The sequence below is a fragment of the Carassius gibelio genome, chromosome B3 (assembly GCF_023724105.1).
Source record: "Carassius gibelio isolate Cgi1373 ecotype wild population from Czech Republic chromosome B3, carGib1.2-hapl.c, whole genome shotgun sequence".
Classification (NCBI taxonomy): Eukaryota; Metazoa; Chordata; class Actinopteri; order Cypriniformes; family Cyprinidae; genus Carassius; species Carassius gibelio.
Window position 1 is genome coordinate 30,218,935 of NC_068398.1, and position 18,764 is coordinate 30,237,698.

General features: G+C 37.7%; 1 protein-coding gene across 1 annotated transcript; it reads left to right on the forward strand.

The window, feature by feature from the left end:
• Window positions 1–249: 249 nt before the first annotated feature.
• On the forward strand, window positions 250–18,597 carry ubald2 (UBA-like domain containing 2). The gene is made up of 3 exons (XM_052550779.1): window positions 250–521; window positions 7,881–7,934; window positions 14,755–18,597. Exons 1-3 carry the CDS (start codon window positions 270–272, stop codon window positions 15,109–15,111), a joined length of 663 nt encoding a protein of 220 aa, XP_052406739.1. The 5' UTR covers window positions 250–269; the 3' UTR covers window positions 15,112–18,597.
• The last annotated feature ends 167 nt before the right edge of the window (window positions 18,598–18,764 follow it).

Below are 18,764 nucleotides of genomic sequence, written 5' to 3' on the forward strand. Positions count from 1 at the left end.
ATCTGTCCTCTATTGTTCTTGATATTATGAAATATAAAGTATTTCATAAAGTACGTCATAAAGTATTTTGGCAATTAACAATAATGAAAAAGAAATGTTTTTTCTGACCAATGAAAAGGCGACGCTTATCTGTTATTCTGGCCAATGGGAGAACTAGTGCCACTAGCTAGCGTTCAGTCACGGACCAATGGGACGCCTGTGTGTACTCGCTGTTTTGGCTCGGTAGCCAATCAGAGAGCGCTCTTGGGTTTGTTGTCGGTACTGATGACATGAGATGGTTGTTGTTACTGGAAGGCGAGCAAGAAGAGAAGGGCCTGGCAGCGACGCTCGCTTTCAACGAAGACACACGCATCGTACGGAGCTTCCCGTTCACGGGAGTCGCGGAGGAGCGAACAGCGGCGATGTCGGTGAACATGGACGAGCTGAGACATCAAGTGATGATCAACCAGTTTGTTTTGACCGCGGGCTGCGCGGCGGATCAGGCGAAGCAGCTGCTGCAGGCGGCGCACTGGCAGTTCGAGGTAACGTCATCCTAACCGGCGGTTAATAATCGATAGCACCAGTATCCACCGCGAGCGGATTGTTCCAGCGTCTAGGCTGTTTTTAATAAAGGGCTGTGTATCAAATCCCAGTGTTCTGCTTGTTAGGGCTCGAGTCAGCCGTGAGTGTTTGTTCACAGCGCTTTCCGTCGTGTCGGCTGCGTTCACCGCATCAGATAAAGTCACGTCGCGTTTGTTTACTAATAAATGGCGCTTCATGATCACTATCTCGGGTTCAGTGTTTTCATGTTATTGTGAAGGCAGGCCTGCTGTTAGCCGACTAGCCAGTCTTACTCTTAAAGAAACAATCAGGCAGAGCAGCTTTGTGTTTGAATCTACACTCATTGAGACGATCTGTTTGTGTGAGGCAGACCAAGACACTTAAACAGAGACCTGTTTTATAGTCACGCAAATCAAGTTAAAGCTGCCCAGGGAGACTTATTCAAGACATGTTGGCTTTGCACTTTGAACATTGATGGATGTGTAGATGGATAAAGAGGTGCATTACTGATGAATGATAGAAAGATTAACAGAAAGCTGGATGGATAGATGGAAAAAAGATGTATGGAAAGAGAAAGAGTTAGATTGTTACATATATTTTAGTGCTGTCAAACGGATTAATCGCATCCAAAAGAAAAGTTTTTGTTTACATAATATATGCATGTGTACTGTGTATTTATTTTGTGTATAAATACACACACATGCATGTGTATATATTTAAGAAAAAATATGTTGTTTATATATTAAATATACTTGATGTAAATTATATGAATATAAATTTATACACGTAATATTTAATATATACTTGTATGTGTGTGTGTTTATATATGCATAATAAATACACATGCACATACAAATTACATGCATATGTGACCATGGAGCACAAAACCAGTCATAAGGGTAGATTTTTTTTTCATAACTGGGAAGTATACAACATTTCAAATCTGAATAAATAAGTTTTCCATTGATGTTTTGTTTGTTAAGATTGGACAATATTTGGCCGACATACAACTTTTTGAAAATCTGGAATCTGAGGGTGCAAAATAAATCTAAATATTGAGAAAATCGCATTAATAGTTGTCCAAATGAATTCTTAGCAATGCATATTACTAATCAAAAATTAAGTTTTAGTATATTTACAGTTGGGAATTTACAAAATATCTTCATGGAACATGATCTTTATTCTTCACTTAATATCCTAATGATTTTTGGCATAAAAGAAAAATCTATAGCTTTGACCCATACAATGTATTGTCTATTTCTACAAATATTCCCCAGTGACTCAAGACTGCTTTTGTGCTTCTGGGTCACACATAATGCGAACAATTGTATATTTTCTTTTGGATGTGATTAATTGTGATTGATTAATCATTTGACAGCGCTAATATATTTACATGTAGTCATGAATTTGGCAGATGCTTACATCTCCAGTGACTTGCATTAAATACAGCATATACATTTTATCAGCTCATACATATATTAGGGATTTGAAGTCATAACCTTGGTGGTGCCAGTGCCATACTGGTTGTAAACATGAATAGATAAACAGGTCTATTCATCCAAAAGACATTTCATACGACTAGGCATAACTGTCATATTAATTTACTAAATACACATGCACACAAAGTCACTCAAAGAGATGTTTCTGTCAAAGATAAGTACAGCAGTCAAAATACTACCAAACAATCTGTGCGCAAGCACAACCGTGGTACTTAAAGAAAAATATTCCATTTCAAATCAGTCTGTATTTGATGCTTTATTAATTAGTGCAAGGCAGTTTAATGGCAGCTCACATTTGAAGTGGTTGCTCTGAGTGTTTCCTGTTAGGAGGAAGTGTTGGCCACAAACGGACATGCCTCAGAAACGATCTCATCAGCACTGTTGCGACACACTCGCACTCTGTTTTTGTATTTACATTCCCTGCTGAATCTACAGCGAAATGAACCCTAGTACACTTTAATCATTGACATCGGCTCACTAGTGTTTGTGTGTTGTTCTTACTGTGGTATGTGTTAGCAGGTAGATTGAGTTGATTGTTTGAAACGCTCAAGTTGTTCAGTACAGTACACACACACACACACACACACACTGGTTTGCCTAGTTAATGTGTGTACTGTTTATAAAGTAGACATGAGTGTTGTAAGCCAAAGAGTGAGTCGATTCCCTTTAGCTCAACCCTAGTAAGTAGGGTAAAGTGTACTCTACTCACAACAGGCTCTGTTTGGCCTGGAGCACTGCCTGTGTTTGAAGAGAATAATATGTGAATCAGCTTTTATTGGTCACGGTAATATTTCAAACAGTAGTACACTATGTAGTTGTCACATGATTTTATTACGTACATATTTAATGTAGCTAGTGGCATCCAGTTATCTTGCGAAATCTAAATTTGATTTAAAAATCTTTGTTTTGTTGTATTGAGAAGGGACGTTCATTGGTGTTACTGGGCCAGTTAAGTTGAGCGCACTTCATTGTGGGACTTCCATGCAGTGTGCTTTGTTGTATAGGACTGTGGATGATTGGAAACAAAAATAAAACATCTTCAATTTTTGGAGTATGGTAGTGCATACTTGTGTTGTGCATACATAACTGTTGCCTTGCACACGCCACTGTGGTTAGTGTTTGGTAAATATTTCTCTTTTTTTTTTTTGATGGTGAAAAAAAAAAGAGGAAGTCAACCACACCTTCACTAACAGATATTCTTGTGTTTACATTCCCTTCACAGACGTACTCTTAATTCAGCTGTGTGTGTATCCTGAAGTCTGTGCAGCGTCCAGCTGGTTTCTCCAGTGTATCTCGTTTAGAGCGATCTGTTGTGGCTGCTGTAGTTTGAACAGGTGGTCCAACAGGGTCTCTCTCTCTGGAGTTGGTAGTAGAGTGATTGATTGTACCAAGTGCATGTCTAGGACTAATGTCCCCTTTGGATCTCTTATACGATGTAAAGCTTCAGTGACCGGTGAAGGAGTCAGAGAGGTCTGCTCTTAACCTTCTGATCTCGTTCTGTGATAACATCAGGACGGAGAGCAGCCAGGGATGGCTCAAGCTTACATGCTGTGAAAATATCCACATGTTGACCAGCTGTGGGCTGTGCTTTAGTCTCATGAAGCTTGACATTTGATCGATTTTCCTTGTTTTGGTAGTTTATATATATATGACTTCATATCCATGGCCTTCGGTGAGCATCTTGCATTAGTTGCGTCTCAGATACAGGTGGCGTGCTGTTGTGGTAGTAAAACCAAGGGGACAAAAACATGAATAAAACAGTGAAGCTGTTACCTAGTTACAGTGGTAAACATCTGTCGCTAGTACACACAGTGTTACTCACCATGCAAACCGATCGCGAGTCAGAACCAAATACTCTAGTGTGGAGAGCCATCAAAGCAAGTGTGAAAACGCCATTGGTGACATTTTCGAGCGTTTGCTGCTATTCTCAGAGCGGTTTCCACATTACAGGGCTGTGCGGAGCAAAGTGAGTGTAATTCGCTCTAGCAGCTTCTGTGTGGATTCTCCATTTGTCTCCATTCCTCTTCTGCTCCTCGCTGACCTGGTTTATTGTGAGCGTGCCGTGTATTGTCCTGCAGAATCTGCACTAGTGTATTCCCACCGGAGCGGCAGAAATCATTCGCAGAGAGGCTGGATATGACACTCTGGCTGTGTGTCAAAACCTAGCAGGCTATCTGCTACAAACGGACGATAGTCACAATTGTCAAGTGTTATCTTGTAATCATGCTTGTAATTTACATGATAACACCTTTGTGGGCCAAATGAATGCTGTATTATTCATGTAGCCTTCGCATCAAAAACAAGCCGAAATGTATTTAAATGGGTGTATTGCAGTTTTATGCATTATTAAACGAAGATGGCGACTTAACAACTTCACACTGGTCCTGCTAGCTTGATTAACCAAAGTGTTAATAAACAAGTCAAGAATTTGTATTAAGAAGTTGAATAGGGTTGCATTTACAGTTGCTTTTCAGATTGTGTAATTGAAAGTTGAACATGTAGGTAGAAATTTCTCAATGCGTATTTCATATCGGTTCAATTTGATTTCACTGCGTTGACCAACAGAAAACTGCTTGGTTCAAAAGTTGCATCATGCACCTCTCTGCTGCTGAGCATTGATGTAATTAAAAAAATTTGGCCGTATCTTTACTCAATATGAGCTCTTCACACAGTTCAGAATCTCATGAATGATTTACACCTCATGTAGTCTTTATTGATTACAAAAGGATTGTTCTAGATTTTTCTTCCACATTGCTTCCAGTGTATTTACAGTGTAGCCTAAATGCAACATTCAAAATTATTCCAAATTATTAGCTTTAGCTTTGGTTTTAAAGCCGGCCAGACTGCTGTTCCATTGTTCAACAGAAATGTCTGTGATTTGGTTACAGTGGAAAACAATGGAGCAGTTGGAATAAATCAAAATATGTGGCCCTTGACCACAAAACCAGTCATAAGGGTCCAGTTTTGAAAACTGAGATTTATACATTTTCTGGAAAGCTGAATAAATAAGCTTTCCATTGATGTGGACAATATTTGGCCAACAATTTGAAAATCTTGAATCTGAGTGTTAAAAAAAAAAAATCCTTTAAAGTTGTCCGAATGAAGTTCTAAGCAATGGATATTACTAATCAAAAAATATTTTTGTCATAAAAGTAAAATCGATAAATTTGAAACATACAATGTTTTTTTTTGGCTTCTGCTACAAATATACCCCAGTAACTGGTTTTGTGCTCCAGGGTATAATTGTGGTAACAAATGTTTCAGCAAAATTTTGAAGGAATAAAGGGCCTTCAGCTTGGGTCCTTTGCAAAATCTGTGTGGGGGAAAACTTTCTTGGCACATGGATTACTATTGAATTTTGCCTGTTTAAATTGGCCAAATAATGGTAAATTTGACAGCACCTTAAAGCTGTTTGCACCCCACGTCTCGATTAGTTGTTGTACAAACTCTATTTTTAATCTAAATTTTGCCATCTAACCAGGCATCAGTTTTTCACACCACACTGAGACATTTGTCTCATGAAGCCAAATCTTTCTGCATAGTCCACATTGCATAATTCTGGTTCAGATCCACCCATGTAGACAGGAAGACACTGTTTGACTTCTGCAAAAAGATAATCTGCACCTGCACATGAATTTACTTCATAACAGAATGACTTTCAAAGATTCGATCTTCTGAACTTCCAGATTCAACGACTAGATTTTCCGCTGGAAGGCACATTGTTACAACATGGGAATTTAGTTTCAGACCGATATAAACCTTTCAACACCTGATTCCTAGAACTCCTGGCCAATCAGAGTAGAGCTATGGGTCGACCGATATGAAGTATTACAGATAAAGTAGACTGTTATTTTGAACCTTGTGTAAAATGAAAACTAAAGTCAAAATTAAGAATAACAAAGGCTCTGACAAAAGCACTCTTTAAATGTTCTTAAATTGTTTAATCGGCAAAACGGTTTTGAAAATGACTCATACCGATAACCTTAAAAATAACCGATAATCGGTCAACTCCTACTGTTGGCCAGTTTTGTGTGCAATATGCATAAGGTAGTGAGCGACCGATCCAATATTCCCCTATCTTAGAAGAGTATCAAGTTGGCCTGAGTGGATTATTTAGCTGTTCACCTCAGGATAGACTCATTGTTAATGCGGATGCCAGGTTGAGGAATCCTCCTTTAGCAGTCAGTGCCAGCGATAACACAATACAGATGCTCTGAGGTACAAGCGAGCATTGTTTAGAGCCATAACCGTGTGTGTGTGCAGTAGGAAATGAGCAATAGTCGAGCACTTGAATGGGAACAGTCTCTGTACACATGATGGTGTTTGGGGGAGGGACGCAGAAGATCTGATGACAAAGAGCTCTGTGGTTCTGCAGCAGCGGAAACAATGGCGGATTGGCGAGTTCATCTTGATATGTGTGTCACGTCAAGCCACAGACATTCCTGCACTCGCCGTGGCGGTTGTTAAATAAGACGAGAGAGGAGGGGAAAGAGAGCGCACTGAGGGAAGTGTTACCAGACGAGGGGGTTGAGCGAGAGAAGGCCAGACACACACACGTGATGATGGGCAATGTTTTGACTGTATGTTGAGTTCAGAGAAGCACTGAGCATGTTAGTCATGGTCAAATCATATTCAGTCTACTCATAAATGGCCCATTTAGATGGCACTAATGTTTTCACCCCAAAGCTAAGCGATTATTTGAGATCGATTGGTAATTAATACATGGACCTTTTTCTTAAGCATTAAAGTGGAAGTCTATTTATTATAATTACAGCTGTCCTGATAATCATCAAGCCTCAAAATTACGTTTAAAAAATCTTGAAAAGAAAGCCACATTCTTTGGCATAAAAGTTTTATCAAACACTGTACCTTTTCATAAATGATTAATGAAGAGCTATATAAATATTTAAAAACATTTAGTCTTCCAAATCAAATGTGGTGCAACCCAGCAGATGGAAACTTGCAGAAGAAATGAATCATAAAATAGGAAATTGTGTCTTCAACTGTTGTATTATGAGATGATGATGATGATAATAATAAGGTTAGAAGGTTAGATTAAATGGTTAGTTCAGGTAAAATGTCATGTGGTGCGACTCACAAAATGTAGTTTATAGCGATTAAGTCATATTTGTTAAACTCTTTTTATCAGGAAATAATGATTACGTATATACACTCACATGTATTTAAGGTGCAAGGGCAATGTTATTAATTAGAGTCATAAACGGTTGCCTGTGCAAAATATAGCAATGTGTGTTTAGTATGTTGTAGTTTGTGGTTGCTAAGATGTTTTGGGTGGATGTGTTTTTTTTTATTTTTCTGACAAAATGCTTGTTATGGATGCGAGAACGGGTTTTTTTATGATGGACGAAAGTTTTGAAGGCAATTGTGATTGAAACAACATGAGGTCGTATTTACATTTTAACGCGCAAAAACTTAAAAAGGTATTCTTGATCAATTTATCATCCACTAGACTCAGATCTCCTCAAAAGCTGCACAATACGCGGCATCATTAATTTCAGATCTACAAAAGCCTAAGCAGCAGTAGTAGCGATGGGAAACTGTTTGTTTGTGGGTATTTTCCACTCTCATGTATTTCTGTATCTCTGAGCCTGCACAGTGTATTGGTTCCTAGAATCCTGCACAGATTGCGTGACGGTTTAGAAACCCTCATTTAGATGTCAGAGTGCTTGGACCGGTTGACCCGCGCCCGTCACAGTCAGGGCAGGGGAGGGAGCAGAGAGCGGCCGTTTCCAAACCATAGCGGTTCTGCTCATTCATGTTGTAACACAGATGCCTGGAGCTCATCCCCATCTCTCTCTTTCTCTCTCTCTCTCTTTGCAGACGGCTCTGAGCTCCTTTTTCCAGGAGGCCAACATCCCCAGTCATCACCAGATGGTAAGTGCGTTTGGTTTGGAGAGAGCATCAGCATCCTGTCATTGTCATCAGGCAGCACAACGTCTGAGAGAATAATGAGGGGCTGGACTTCCTGAAGGCCACAGATATTATTAAAGAGACTGAAATACACTTATCATGCCTAGTCAGGGCTTCTTAGAAACAGTCCGAATTGTTTTTCATGCCCAGTTTCCAGCATCCCTCTGACTCTCAGATGAAATTTAACGTCATATCCAGGACATTTTCTGGATGAATTGTTATTTCAACACTGTTTCAGTAAATGGTCTTAGTCGACTAGGAAGGAAGTTTTGAATTTTGTATTTGCACTGGTTCTTTCTTTCTGTCTTTCTTTCTCTTATTAATAATACAGAAGCAATAGGGAGAATATTAGCATTATATATTAATGTTATTTTAGCCTAATTCTAAGCATTACATATATACTTTCAGGCTGAGACAATCCTAGATTGCATTGCAAATGGTCTTGTTAACTAAAACTATATATATAATTGATGTAAATAAAAATTGAAATAAAAAATTGAAATAAAATTGAATACATTTATAGAAACGAGGAACATTGCCTTGGTAACTGGCATGTAACTGATACATGTTGAACAAGTTACAAACTGAAATAAAAGTAAAACTGTAAAATAAAAAAAATAAAGTTAACTTTTCAGAAATATTTATTTTGAATACGTAAACACACACACACACACACACACACACACAAACACACACACAACACCCTGGACCTCAAAAGCAGTTTTAAGTCACTGGCAAAGCCAAAAAAACATAGTATGGGTGTTTTTTAAATTTGTCAACTTAATTTTTGATTTTGATTTCTTTATTTATAAATGACAGAACACGACAAGATTATTACAAATTCTACCTAAAATTAGTTTTCAATTAGACCTGGAAAGATAAAAATAAAGTACCTCCAAATATTAATCCAAATTATAATAGTATGTAAACAAATCACTGTAACACTGATTACGACAAACATATTGTTAAAAAACAAAACCAAGAAAGCTGTATTGTATTTGTATTGTAATTCGTTCAATACAAATAAATTAATGTTTGTGCATCGTTTTTTTTAAATATCACGGTAGTAGCTTTAGCAACATGATATCATAAAACACTGAAAAAGCCTTGCATGTGTTTGATAGAGTAGCACTATTTGTGTGTCTTGTGATGTTGTAGCTTATTAGGGCTGCAAAATTAATAAAATTTCTAATTGCGATTATGCATGCCACAATTACGTAAATGTTTAAAGCGTCAATTAATTGTTCAAAGTCCACTTAAGTTATTCAGTGTGCTTAAGATGCATTTTTTCTTTCTACATGTTATAATGGTGTTTTCCCATTATAATAGGAATAATGACATTATAATACCATTCATATTCAGGGTTTTTCCCCATTATTTAATTTCAGTTTTAGTATGACGTTACAATACCATTCATATTTGTACTTTTTTAATATAATTTAGAGAAGAAACCAATCCGATGTATATTTGACATTTGAGGCTTAATACTATAGAAAAGCACAAAGTTTTTCAAAAGTGTTTTCAGCTTGTTTAATTTTATGTAAAAATACAGCATGCAATTGCATTAAACAATGGTATAAAAAACATCATTCAAATTAAATGGTGATAACCGTAGTTAATAATCGCAATTACAATTTCAAGGGAATAATCAACGATTATGATTTTTGTCAGAATCGTGCAGCCCTACGAGCCAATTTAGAGCATTTTGAATCATTGAAAGTCATTTCACTTTTTTTTATTGTTTGAAAACAGCTAGATGGAGTGCATAGAGATATGCCTGTTCTTATTTTTAACTTGCGCATGTTGTCTTTATGGACGCCTATAATGCCAGACTTTCAGGGGAAAAAGGGCTAGATGTGACGCAGTGACCTAAGAATTTAGATGACTGTAGCACCGATGCTTTAATGGGGCTGAATTTAACAACTCAAGGTTTTAACATGCTGACAGTTTCAACCCCCCTTTATAAAGCAGTCTGAAAAAAATCTGGGAAGAATAGACGAGTCGTGGATCAGAGATTCTTCTACAGTCTACTGACTCCCACTCATGAGTCCACAACATCCTGTCTTCCTGGATATGTGTCCTCATAAATCAGCAGTTTGAAGATACGCTGGACAAATCCCACAGTGACCGTTCGATCACTCATGTGCCCTGGGGCTTGATGAAGTGATTTCTGGGTCTGTACACTACACACAGACACTTCATCAGACGGCTAAAACAGACGCTGGAACCGCTGTTCTTCAGACTGCTGAGAGTTATGCAATCCGTTTTTCTTCTCACAAAACCAGTCCCCATGGACAAGCCGCGATATGATTCTTGCAGCCGTGCTGCGTTTTAAAATATTGACGTCAGCCTCCACCCACGACATGCGCGTGCCTGAATCTGTGTGTGTGTGTGTGTGTGTGTTTTCTTTTTTCTCTCTGGCTTTATGTGGGGGGAGTGTGTTTGAAAAAGACTGAGGCAGGAAGTCTGTCTGTGTTTGTTTTCATTTTGAGAGCAGCCATTACATCATGCAGCTAGGGACCATAAATGGGCAGTTGGGCGGAGCAAAGACCAGAGCATCTGATTGGATCAGAAGCGCGCGCGTGTGTGTGTGTGTGTGTGTGTGTGTGTGTGTGTGTGTACGATACAGATGCAGTCATTTATAAACACACAGGACCCGTTTCCTGAGGGCTGCAGATGTACGTGCTTATGAGTCACTTCCGTTCTGTTCTCCACACAAAATAAATAAATAATATACATGTATTTTATTTATGTTCCTTCTGAAGGAATAATTTGTATATTTTTTTCATATTAAGTCATCAAAATACATATTTTATAAATAATTTATAATACAGTTTCCTGAGAATTACAATATTTATTTCTGGTAAATTGGGTGAGTTATTTTAAGGAGGCAAGCTATTAATGTTTATCTGAATTGTCATTAAGAAGAACAGTGCTTCAATTAGTTTTTCATAGTATTTCTGTTTAATAATTACAGTAAATGACTTGTTAATGTTTTAATGCGAAATGAATCTGAACATACAACACAGTTTAATAGATGGATTAACATTAAGAAACATTAAGGATTTATTAATATGGCATTTTTCATAATGAGTGTTTCTTGTCAAATTACAACACGGTGTGAATGCAACCCTTTCCAAAAGCTAGTTGGATACAAACTAGCTAACAACTTGAACGCTGAAGTCTGAGTTTAGAGTTATGTAAATATTGAATTGATGCTAATGGATTTGTTTTGTCTAGTCCTGTCACATTGTTAGATGTCTGTAGTCAGATCAGCTGTGGCAGTAGGGCCCTAAGTCACGAGTCTGGACCTGTCTTCCTGTAGAGGAACCTGCTATTGGCCACCGTCCCGCGGGCCTCAAACCGGTCCTCTGAGCTCCTGGCTGGGCCCAGCACACACTGTTTTGACTGTCCTTGAAAAGAGAGTCTCGTAGCAAAACACTCCACCCTCCGTCGGCCTGTGCAGTTTAAACCACTCGCTGAAGCCTGTAAACATTCAAGCTGTTCATCAGCTCAAATCATAAATTTACTGCACCATTACAAAAATACTGCTTTTACTGAGAACGGGCCCAGTTAACTTTCATTTGCGACGTTATCGCATAACTTGTATTGAATCTGGAACATTCCTTTATTATCTGCAATCTCTGTCAAGACTATTTTAAACATCATAACTTATTAAAGATAAAGCTTGAGGTGCTTAGGTACTCTTCTCAGAGAGTTTAAACTACTGATAAAATATGTGTTTTTATGTTGCTTTTACCATAAATGTCAGATTCCATTCCATTAAAGTGAAGCCGCCGCGCCGCCATATTGGTAATCCCTAGTGTGCGAAAACTTTCCATTGAATTAATAGGAATTTGTATGATTTTAATGAGAAAACATCACCTAACAAGTCAGTGTTTATAAATATGAAGTATCACTGTACATTATTACAGTGCGAACACCCTAGGCACGTAACGGTTATTTTTTAAATGTCGGGAATTTCCCCTACTTATTAAAAAGGTAGTAAGTAAAAAGTAGTGAGCATCATGAACATGATAAACATCAGACGGACATTACCTCAACACATATAACAAACTACAAAGTGTTCGTTCTGAAATCTGAATTTATTCAGAGAAATAACTGACTATATACAGTACGGATTTAAGAAATAAATACAAAGCTTTATTTCCCAGATAGTACTTTTTTATTTCATTATAGAGAAATATTAACAACATAATTGTATAATTCATTATAATATATTAAAATCCATTTCTGATACTAATATGTTCGTTTAATAATTCCTGAATAATTTTGTTCATAAAGAAATAAGCCATTTTTGTGTTTGATCAGTTACCTGTGTCGTCAGTGCGCAGCAGACACAACCACCTACATGATTTAAATAAATCACTTATCCACTTATCCACCAAAGACCGTAAACAATGTAGATAACATCTGAAGTAAACATTACTTTATTACACATAACATAAAAACGAGTCCCGTTTGACTGATCAGCTTCAAATCGAGTTATTTTAGGACAGCGGTTTGAATGTAACTCATTGGTGCTCTCTGCTGGTAGGGATTAGTAAGATGGTGGATCGAACACTTCCGGTGGCTTCACTGCCTGTTGGCAGTTTAGAACGCGATGAGCGATCCAGTTATATATATAGATCAGTGGTCATAATACAAAATGGATTTTAGCGTAAGTTAAATAGTACATTAACATGAGTATGTTATAATATTAAGTAAAGTATATTTTATTGTAATGTTACTTGAATTTTAAAAAAAAATCATTTTATTTAATCTAGTTGCAAATATAAGATTTCTTGATACTAAAATAACAAATTTAAACTGAAATAAAAATTACAACCATACTGAAAACCTGTATGAATGACAAAAACATACAACAAAATGAGTAAACCTTCAACCAGAATTAAACTAAAATGGAAATTATACAAAAATAAAATAAAATAAAAGCTAATTCAAAATATTAATAAAACACTGGCTGAAGGCCCACTCACACCAAGCACGATAACTATAAAGATTACGATAAAGATATAGTTATAAAAAACGAGCACGCTTAGAATAAACAGACGATATCGTTCGCTGGTGTGGACGCTGATATCGTTATCTATAGTTATCATTCTTGATGTGAACGGAGCTTAACGCAGAGTTGGATATCCTGCTAAACAAACTTAATTTATAAGTTTATTTGGAAGGCATTTCCATAACAACTGTTACATGCTAAATTGCGTTTTCGTCAATTACTCAATTACTCAAGTGTTTTGTAATTGCAATAAATTCTTGTATTTTTGTTCAACACCACTATTTGTGGGGAAAATGGCTTATTGCAGAAAATAACAGATCTGGCTTGAAAATGGGTAATATGCAAATTTACTTCGTGTTATTACCTTTTAACACGTAATGAGGTATACATTGAGTGATTGTGAAAATGACTAGTGGATGCAAAAATATAAAGGTTAAGATCTGTCGAGAGTGTAGTCAGCGGTGTATTTCCAGACACGCCGTTTGATTCGCAGTGTTGATGTAAACACTGAGGAGGGTGAAGACGTGACCTTTGAGTGTTTATATCCACACTGAAGCTGCTGTCTGGATGACCTACTTAACAGACGGATGTGTGTTTGTCCCTTTGACTGACATCAAAACTGCTCCACCAAAATAAATCTGCTTACAAACCCTTACTGCTCTTATATCAGTCACCTGATCTCAGCGTGTGTGTGTGTGTGTGTGTGTGTGTGGTTATTAAAGGAGCATTTATCAGGAGTTGAAACTGCTGTCGATTATGTGGCCTACTTTTTCTTCATAACACACGGATGGCAGAGAGGAGCCTGAGAGCTCCTGTGCAAACAGATCTCATGCTTTATGGGAATCATGAGACTGATGCTCAGCACAGTGCTGTTCAGTCTGTTGTGCAGCGAGCAAATCCTTTTGTTTAAGAGCTCCCATAATGCCTCATCTGTAGCTGACATATGCATCTGTGTGTGATATATTCATAAACCTCACATGGGACATATATACTATTATACTATGTTGTTGTTCACCTATTATAATCTAACACAAACTGCCCTTTCAGACCACTTGTGGAAAACTTCATTTTCATTATGTAGAGATTGTCCAGTCCAGTCAGCCATCTTGTTTATTATTAAGAGTCAGAGATGTTCTTCCCTTTACATGGGTCAATAATGTTACTTATCTTTTAATTTTATTCAAATATAATAAACACTTATTAATATTTGGACAGATGCTTATCCGCTAAGTCAAAGTCATGTGGTGTGACCAGACAGCCTTAAAAAACAGGGGAGATACAGACCTTTATGACCGTGTTGAGGGTCAGCTTGTTTCTTGAAATATATTAGATTTTAATTTTTAATATTTTTTATTATCAGGTCAAGGTTAGTTCAGGTTGTAAAATATCACGTGGTGCAAATCCCTAAAAATAATTGTATTTATATGTTCATAATATTTGTTGATATTGTTGTTATGTTATGATTATCATATGACATTTTTAGTTGTTAAATTAAAACATTACTTGAAAATAGTGTAAAAGTTTTAAAACTGTAAGAAACCGATATAGCAGTATATACCATATCAATACAGAGTAGTTGTGTTATTTTGAATTTGATTTTGTTTTGGTATTTCCCTTTCAATTTTTATACTTGTGGTAATTTTCAGTTTTAAAATGAATTTATAACATTTTTTTTTTTCAGTTTTGTAACTATTGTTATCCAACCAATATGGGATCAGATAAACTTAGCTGTTTTTTTGTGTGTTTGTTTGTGCTCAGATGTGCACTCCACGCAACACTCCCGCCACGCCGCCCAACTTCCCCGACGCTATCACGATGTTCTCCAAGCTGCGGACGTCTGAATGCACAGGCGGCAACGGAGCCGGCACTTCGGCCCAGGTGTCTATGGCATGTTCTCCTCCTCCCCACGCCTCCGCACAGGGATTCACCTCCTTCTGGGCCTCCTCGCCCCCCAACCACCAGCCCGTCTGGCTGCCGCCGTCCTCTCCCACAGGCCACCACGCACTCCATCACCACCACCATCACATGCACCAGCCGCCCACGTGGCCTCCCGTCTCCCAGCCCACCAACGGCCAGCAGACGCCCTTCATTTCAGCCCTGCACGGCCAGAGATGAGACTCTGCGGCGGGGGAGATGCGGGGAGGGCCGGAGGTGTAAATTGGGGTGAGGATGCACGGGAATGGGGCGGGAAAATACTCACTGAGACTTTGGATGGCCAAGGGGGAAAGACATGGTACTCTTTTTTTTTTTCAGTTTTCTAAAGATGAACAATCTCTCTTCTTTCAGAGATCTCGTTTTGATCTTTTACCTATTGTCGATTTCATTTTTGTCCAAACCTGGGAAGAACCACTATGAGAAAGAAAATTAATGATGGAAGTTATTAAGAGGCGTTAGATTCCCAAAGAAGCCTCTTGTGTTTTGCTATCCCACAGTGAACGAAAGCCACGGAGTCGTCGGCAGTGGACGATCAGGACAAACGTTTAAGTTTGAATTTTCATTCGTTCGCCGTATTCAGACTCTCTCCTCCATCTGAAGCGCTGTCCGAAACAAGCACTGGCAATAAAACGGCTGACAAACTATAAGACTGAATCACATATCATGGTGGACATGCCGTCCTGCATCCCAGGAAGCATCAGGAGGACATTTCTGTATAACTAGTGTCTATTAAATTCTGAAGAGAGGCTGTTAGCACCTTTTATTTGTTCGAAATGCACAGTTTCAAGTGCGTTGAGTTGACTTTATTCAGAATCAACAAAAACTATTGGTCCAGGTATAAATGGAAAAATCAGGAAGAGTTTGCAATAATCCTGGTCAGAAAGTTCATTCTTGTTTGGTAAATTCGCAACTTTTAGCATGTATGCGGTTAAATCAGGAAAGCTTGTTGTGTTTAAACTAAAATGGTCATGGAGGAATACAGATTTGAGTTCAAAATAGTTTTTTTTTTTTGTTTGTTTGTTTTCATCACCAAGAACTAAAAATGCTAGCAGACTCTTGTAAAGACCGGAGCGGTCTGTTGTTTCGAGGGAGGTCCAGCACAGCTCCACCTACCTCAGCTCCAGCCGTGGCCTGATCCTACCTCCGGCGGCTGAATGGGCTCTCTGTGTGAGCTGCTGCAACCGAGGGCTTAAATACCTCACGCTTTCTGCTGAACGCACTCTGTGAAAGCAGTGAGACCTCTCCGTGGATCTGGTGTCACATATTGGCGAATGTGTTGTACTGATTGTAATGTAATCGAGCGGGATGGCTGACCCTAGATCAGGACATTGATTGGCAGTGGTTTTCTGAAATGACGTGTTTCTTTAGTTTCGCATGAGGTCACCTTTCCTTAATTCGTTCATCTTAGACAATCACTTTTGCCGTCTTGAGGTTTTAATATGTGGTTTAGTATGGACCTCAGTCAGGCTGGATGCCATATTTAATGTGAAACGACTGAAAACCAGGCTGTGAGGAGATAAATGTACAGGTTTTTTTCAACGTCGTTCTGTTACATCAGTCGCTTGGTTGATTTAACAAAGTATGCACTTTTTTGGTCAAAATAACTGTGAATTATATCAATTTAGCAATATTTCAGAAATGTACATTTCAGTTCAATTTAGAATGGATTAATGAACGATGCACACAGGAATTTGTTCTGCTTTTTTCATACTGTAGATTCACAAAAGAAATCACTGCGTGAACGCTTAATTCAGTTTCAGTTGTTTAAGAATGGATTTACGAATGACGTACAAAAGGAGCTTGTTTCACACTAAGTAAATTATTCATAAAAGCAATCTCGTATTTCAACACTAATTTGATAAGGCAATTTATGCAAGAACAAATTTATGAATTATGTAAATTACTTGTTTCATAAGGCTAAAAAAATATTATTTAGCAGTTTATTGGTTTGAAATAAATACTCACACATTTTGCCATGAATTGATATGTTAACCATTCTTAGTTCAATTGTAATTTATACAGATTTGTGTTCAGAAATCTCACGACCAAGTCGTATGTATTTTACGAGGTGGCTTATTCATATGAATTTGTACAACCTCATTTGTAAGATTTTGTATGATTTCTGTAAGCAGTAGTGGTGGTCATTCATACAAAATCTTACAAATTTGCAAAATTGTTAAATATTTTTCACAAAATGTATAAATTCATACCAGTGAGATTGTATGCATTCGTACGAAATAGCCACCTAGTAAACTAGTGTACAAACTGGCGTGAGATTGGGTTGGTTAAATTGTATTGATGAACTTAAATGCAAAGAAAACAATTGCAAACTTTTTTTAAACTGTTAATTTTATTAACTAATTACCTAAATTCATTCTGCTTGCGTTTAAGTTCACTGTTTAAACATGAATGAATTTACAAACTATTTATACATTGTTGCGTTCAATTTAAGCACGGACAGAATGAATTTGCGATTGTCCACAGAACCATTCTTTCATAAATTTTCATGTAACAAACTCAAGCAGAACAAATTTATGTGCATAATTTGTAAATCCATTCTTTTACATTGTACTTTAAATTGTATTTTGTTTTGCGAACTATTTACCCAAATTAATTTAATCGCGACTGGATTTGCATACTTTTTGTACGTTCTCTGATAAATCATTGTGTTCCGTATAAGCACACACCGAATTATTTTGTGAGTGTTCATAAAACCAAGCTTGCATAAATTTTCGTGACAAAATACATCAGTTTGTTCTGCCTGTTGTTTATGTAACAATGTCTACTGAATAAATTCACAGCTTCCATCAGTTGTACCAACATAAATATGGTGTCTAATTCTAACTCGGGTCCATTTTAAGCATTAGCCATTTTGATTTAATCATAGATGGCTAAGTGATAGATCAGCTTCAGTGTTTTGGCACAGAAAATGCATGCGAAATGCGAAAAGTACTCTTGGTTTTGGAAAACGCCACTAGAATGATAATGGCAGATAATTGTTTGGTCTTCCGCCACATCTGGTGGCTGTTTTCTGTGTAGAAAGAAACCTAGCATGTTGGTCTCCAAAGGTTGACAATATGTGTTTTGTAGCCATCTGAGCAGTAGGTCATTCCTGCCAAGACGATTTCTGTTGAAGTGGTGCAAGAGACGCGAGTCTGAAGTCAAACGGCGGTGGCTCTGATGTCAGTGTCTGGAGTTAGTCTGACCAGTGCCTTGTGAATGTTTTTTTTTTTTTTGGAAGTGTCTCCATTTTAATCAGCTGTCGCTCGGTTGGATTGCCATAGCAATTGGGCCAATACTCTCAAATGTCATTCTCTGGAGCGCTGAAAGGCACAAGCATTGATTGTTTGAACAGTTGCACTGCCGTTGATCTCAGATCTCAGAATGTCGTGATTTCAGTTCTTTGGGGACGTCTTTGTTTAGACTGCGGCTGTGATGATCAACATACACCGCGAGTCATCATGAGGCAGGAAGACTGACCAGTTCCTTCATCAAGAAAACAAATTCGTTAGCAAACAACCTTTTGTATCGATTTCCCTCCTGTACTATTTGTTCTTTTCCCTTATTGAGATTTGTATTTATATGTCTGACAAAAAGCTAAGATTTGAAACCATTTTGGAGGTCATTGTGTTTTTATTAAGGTCATAATAAATGATTTAATGACTAGTGTGGTTTGTGGTGTTTGTCTTTAACGTGTAACAACTAAGTGTGGATTTCTTGCATGAAACAGCAACCCATTTCCGATAATAACAATTTTGTTTTGTAACCATCTAGGTATGTTAACACACTCAAGCTGCTCGCCCAACAATCACACGATTACGTGACTGAAACTG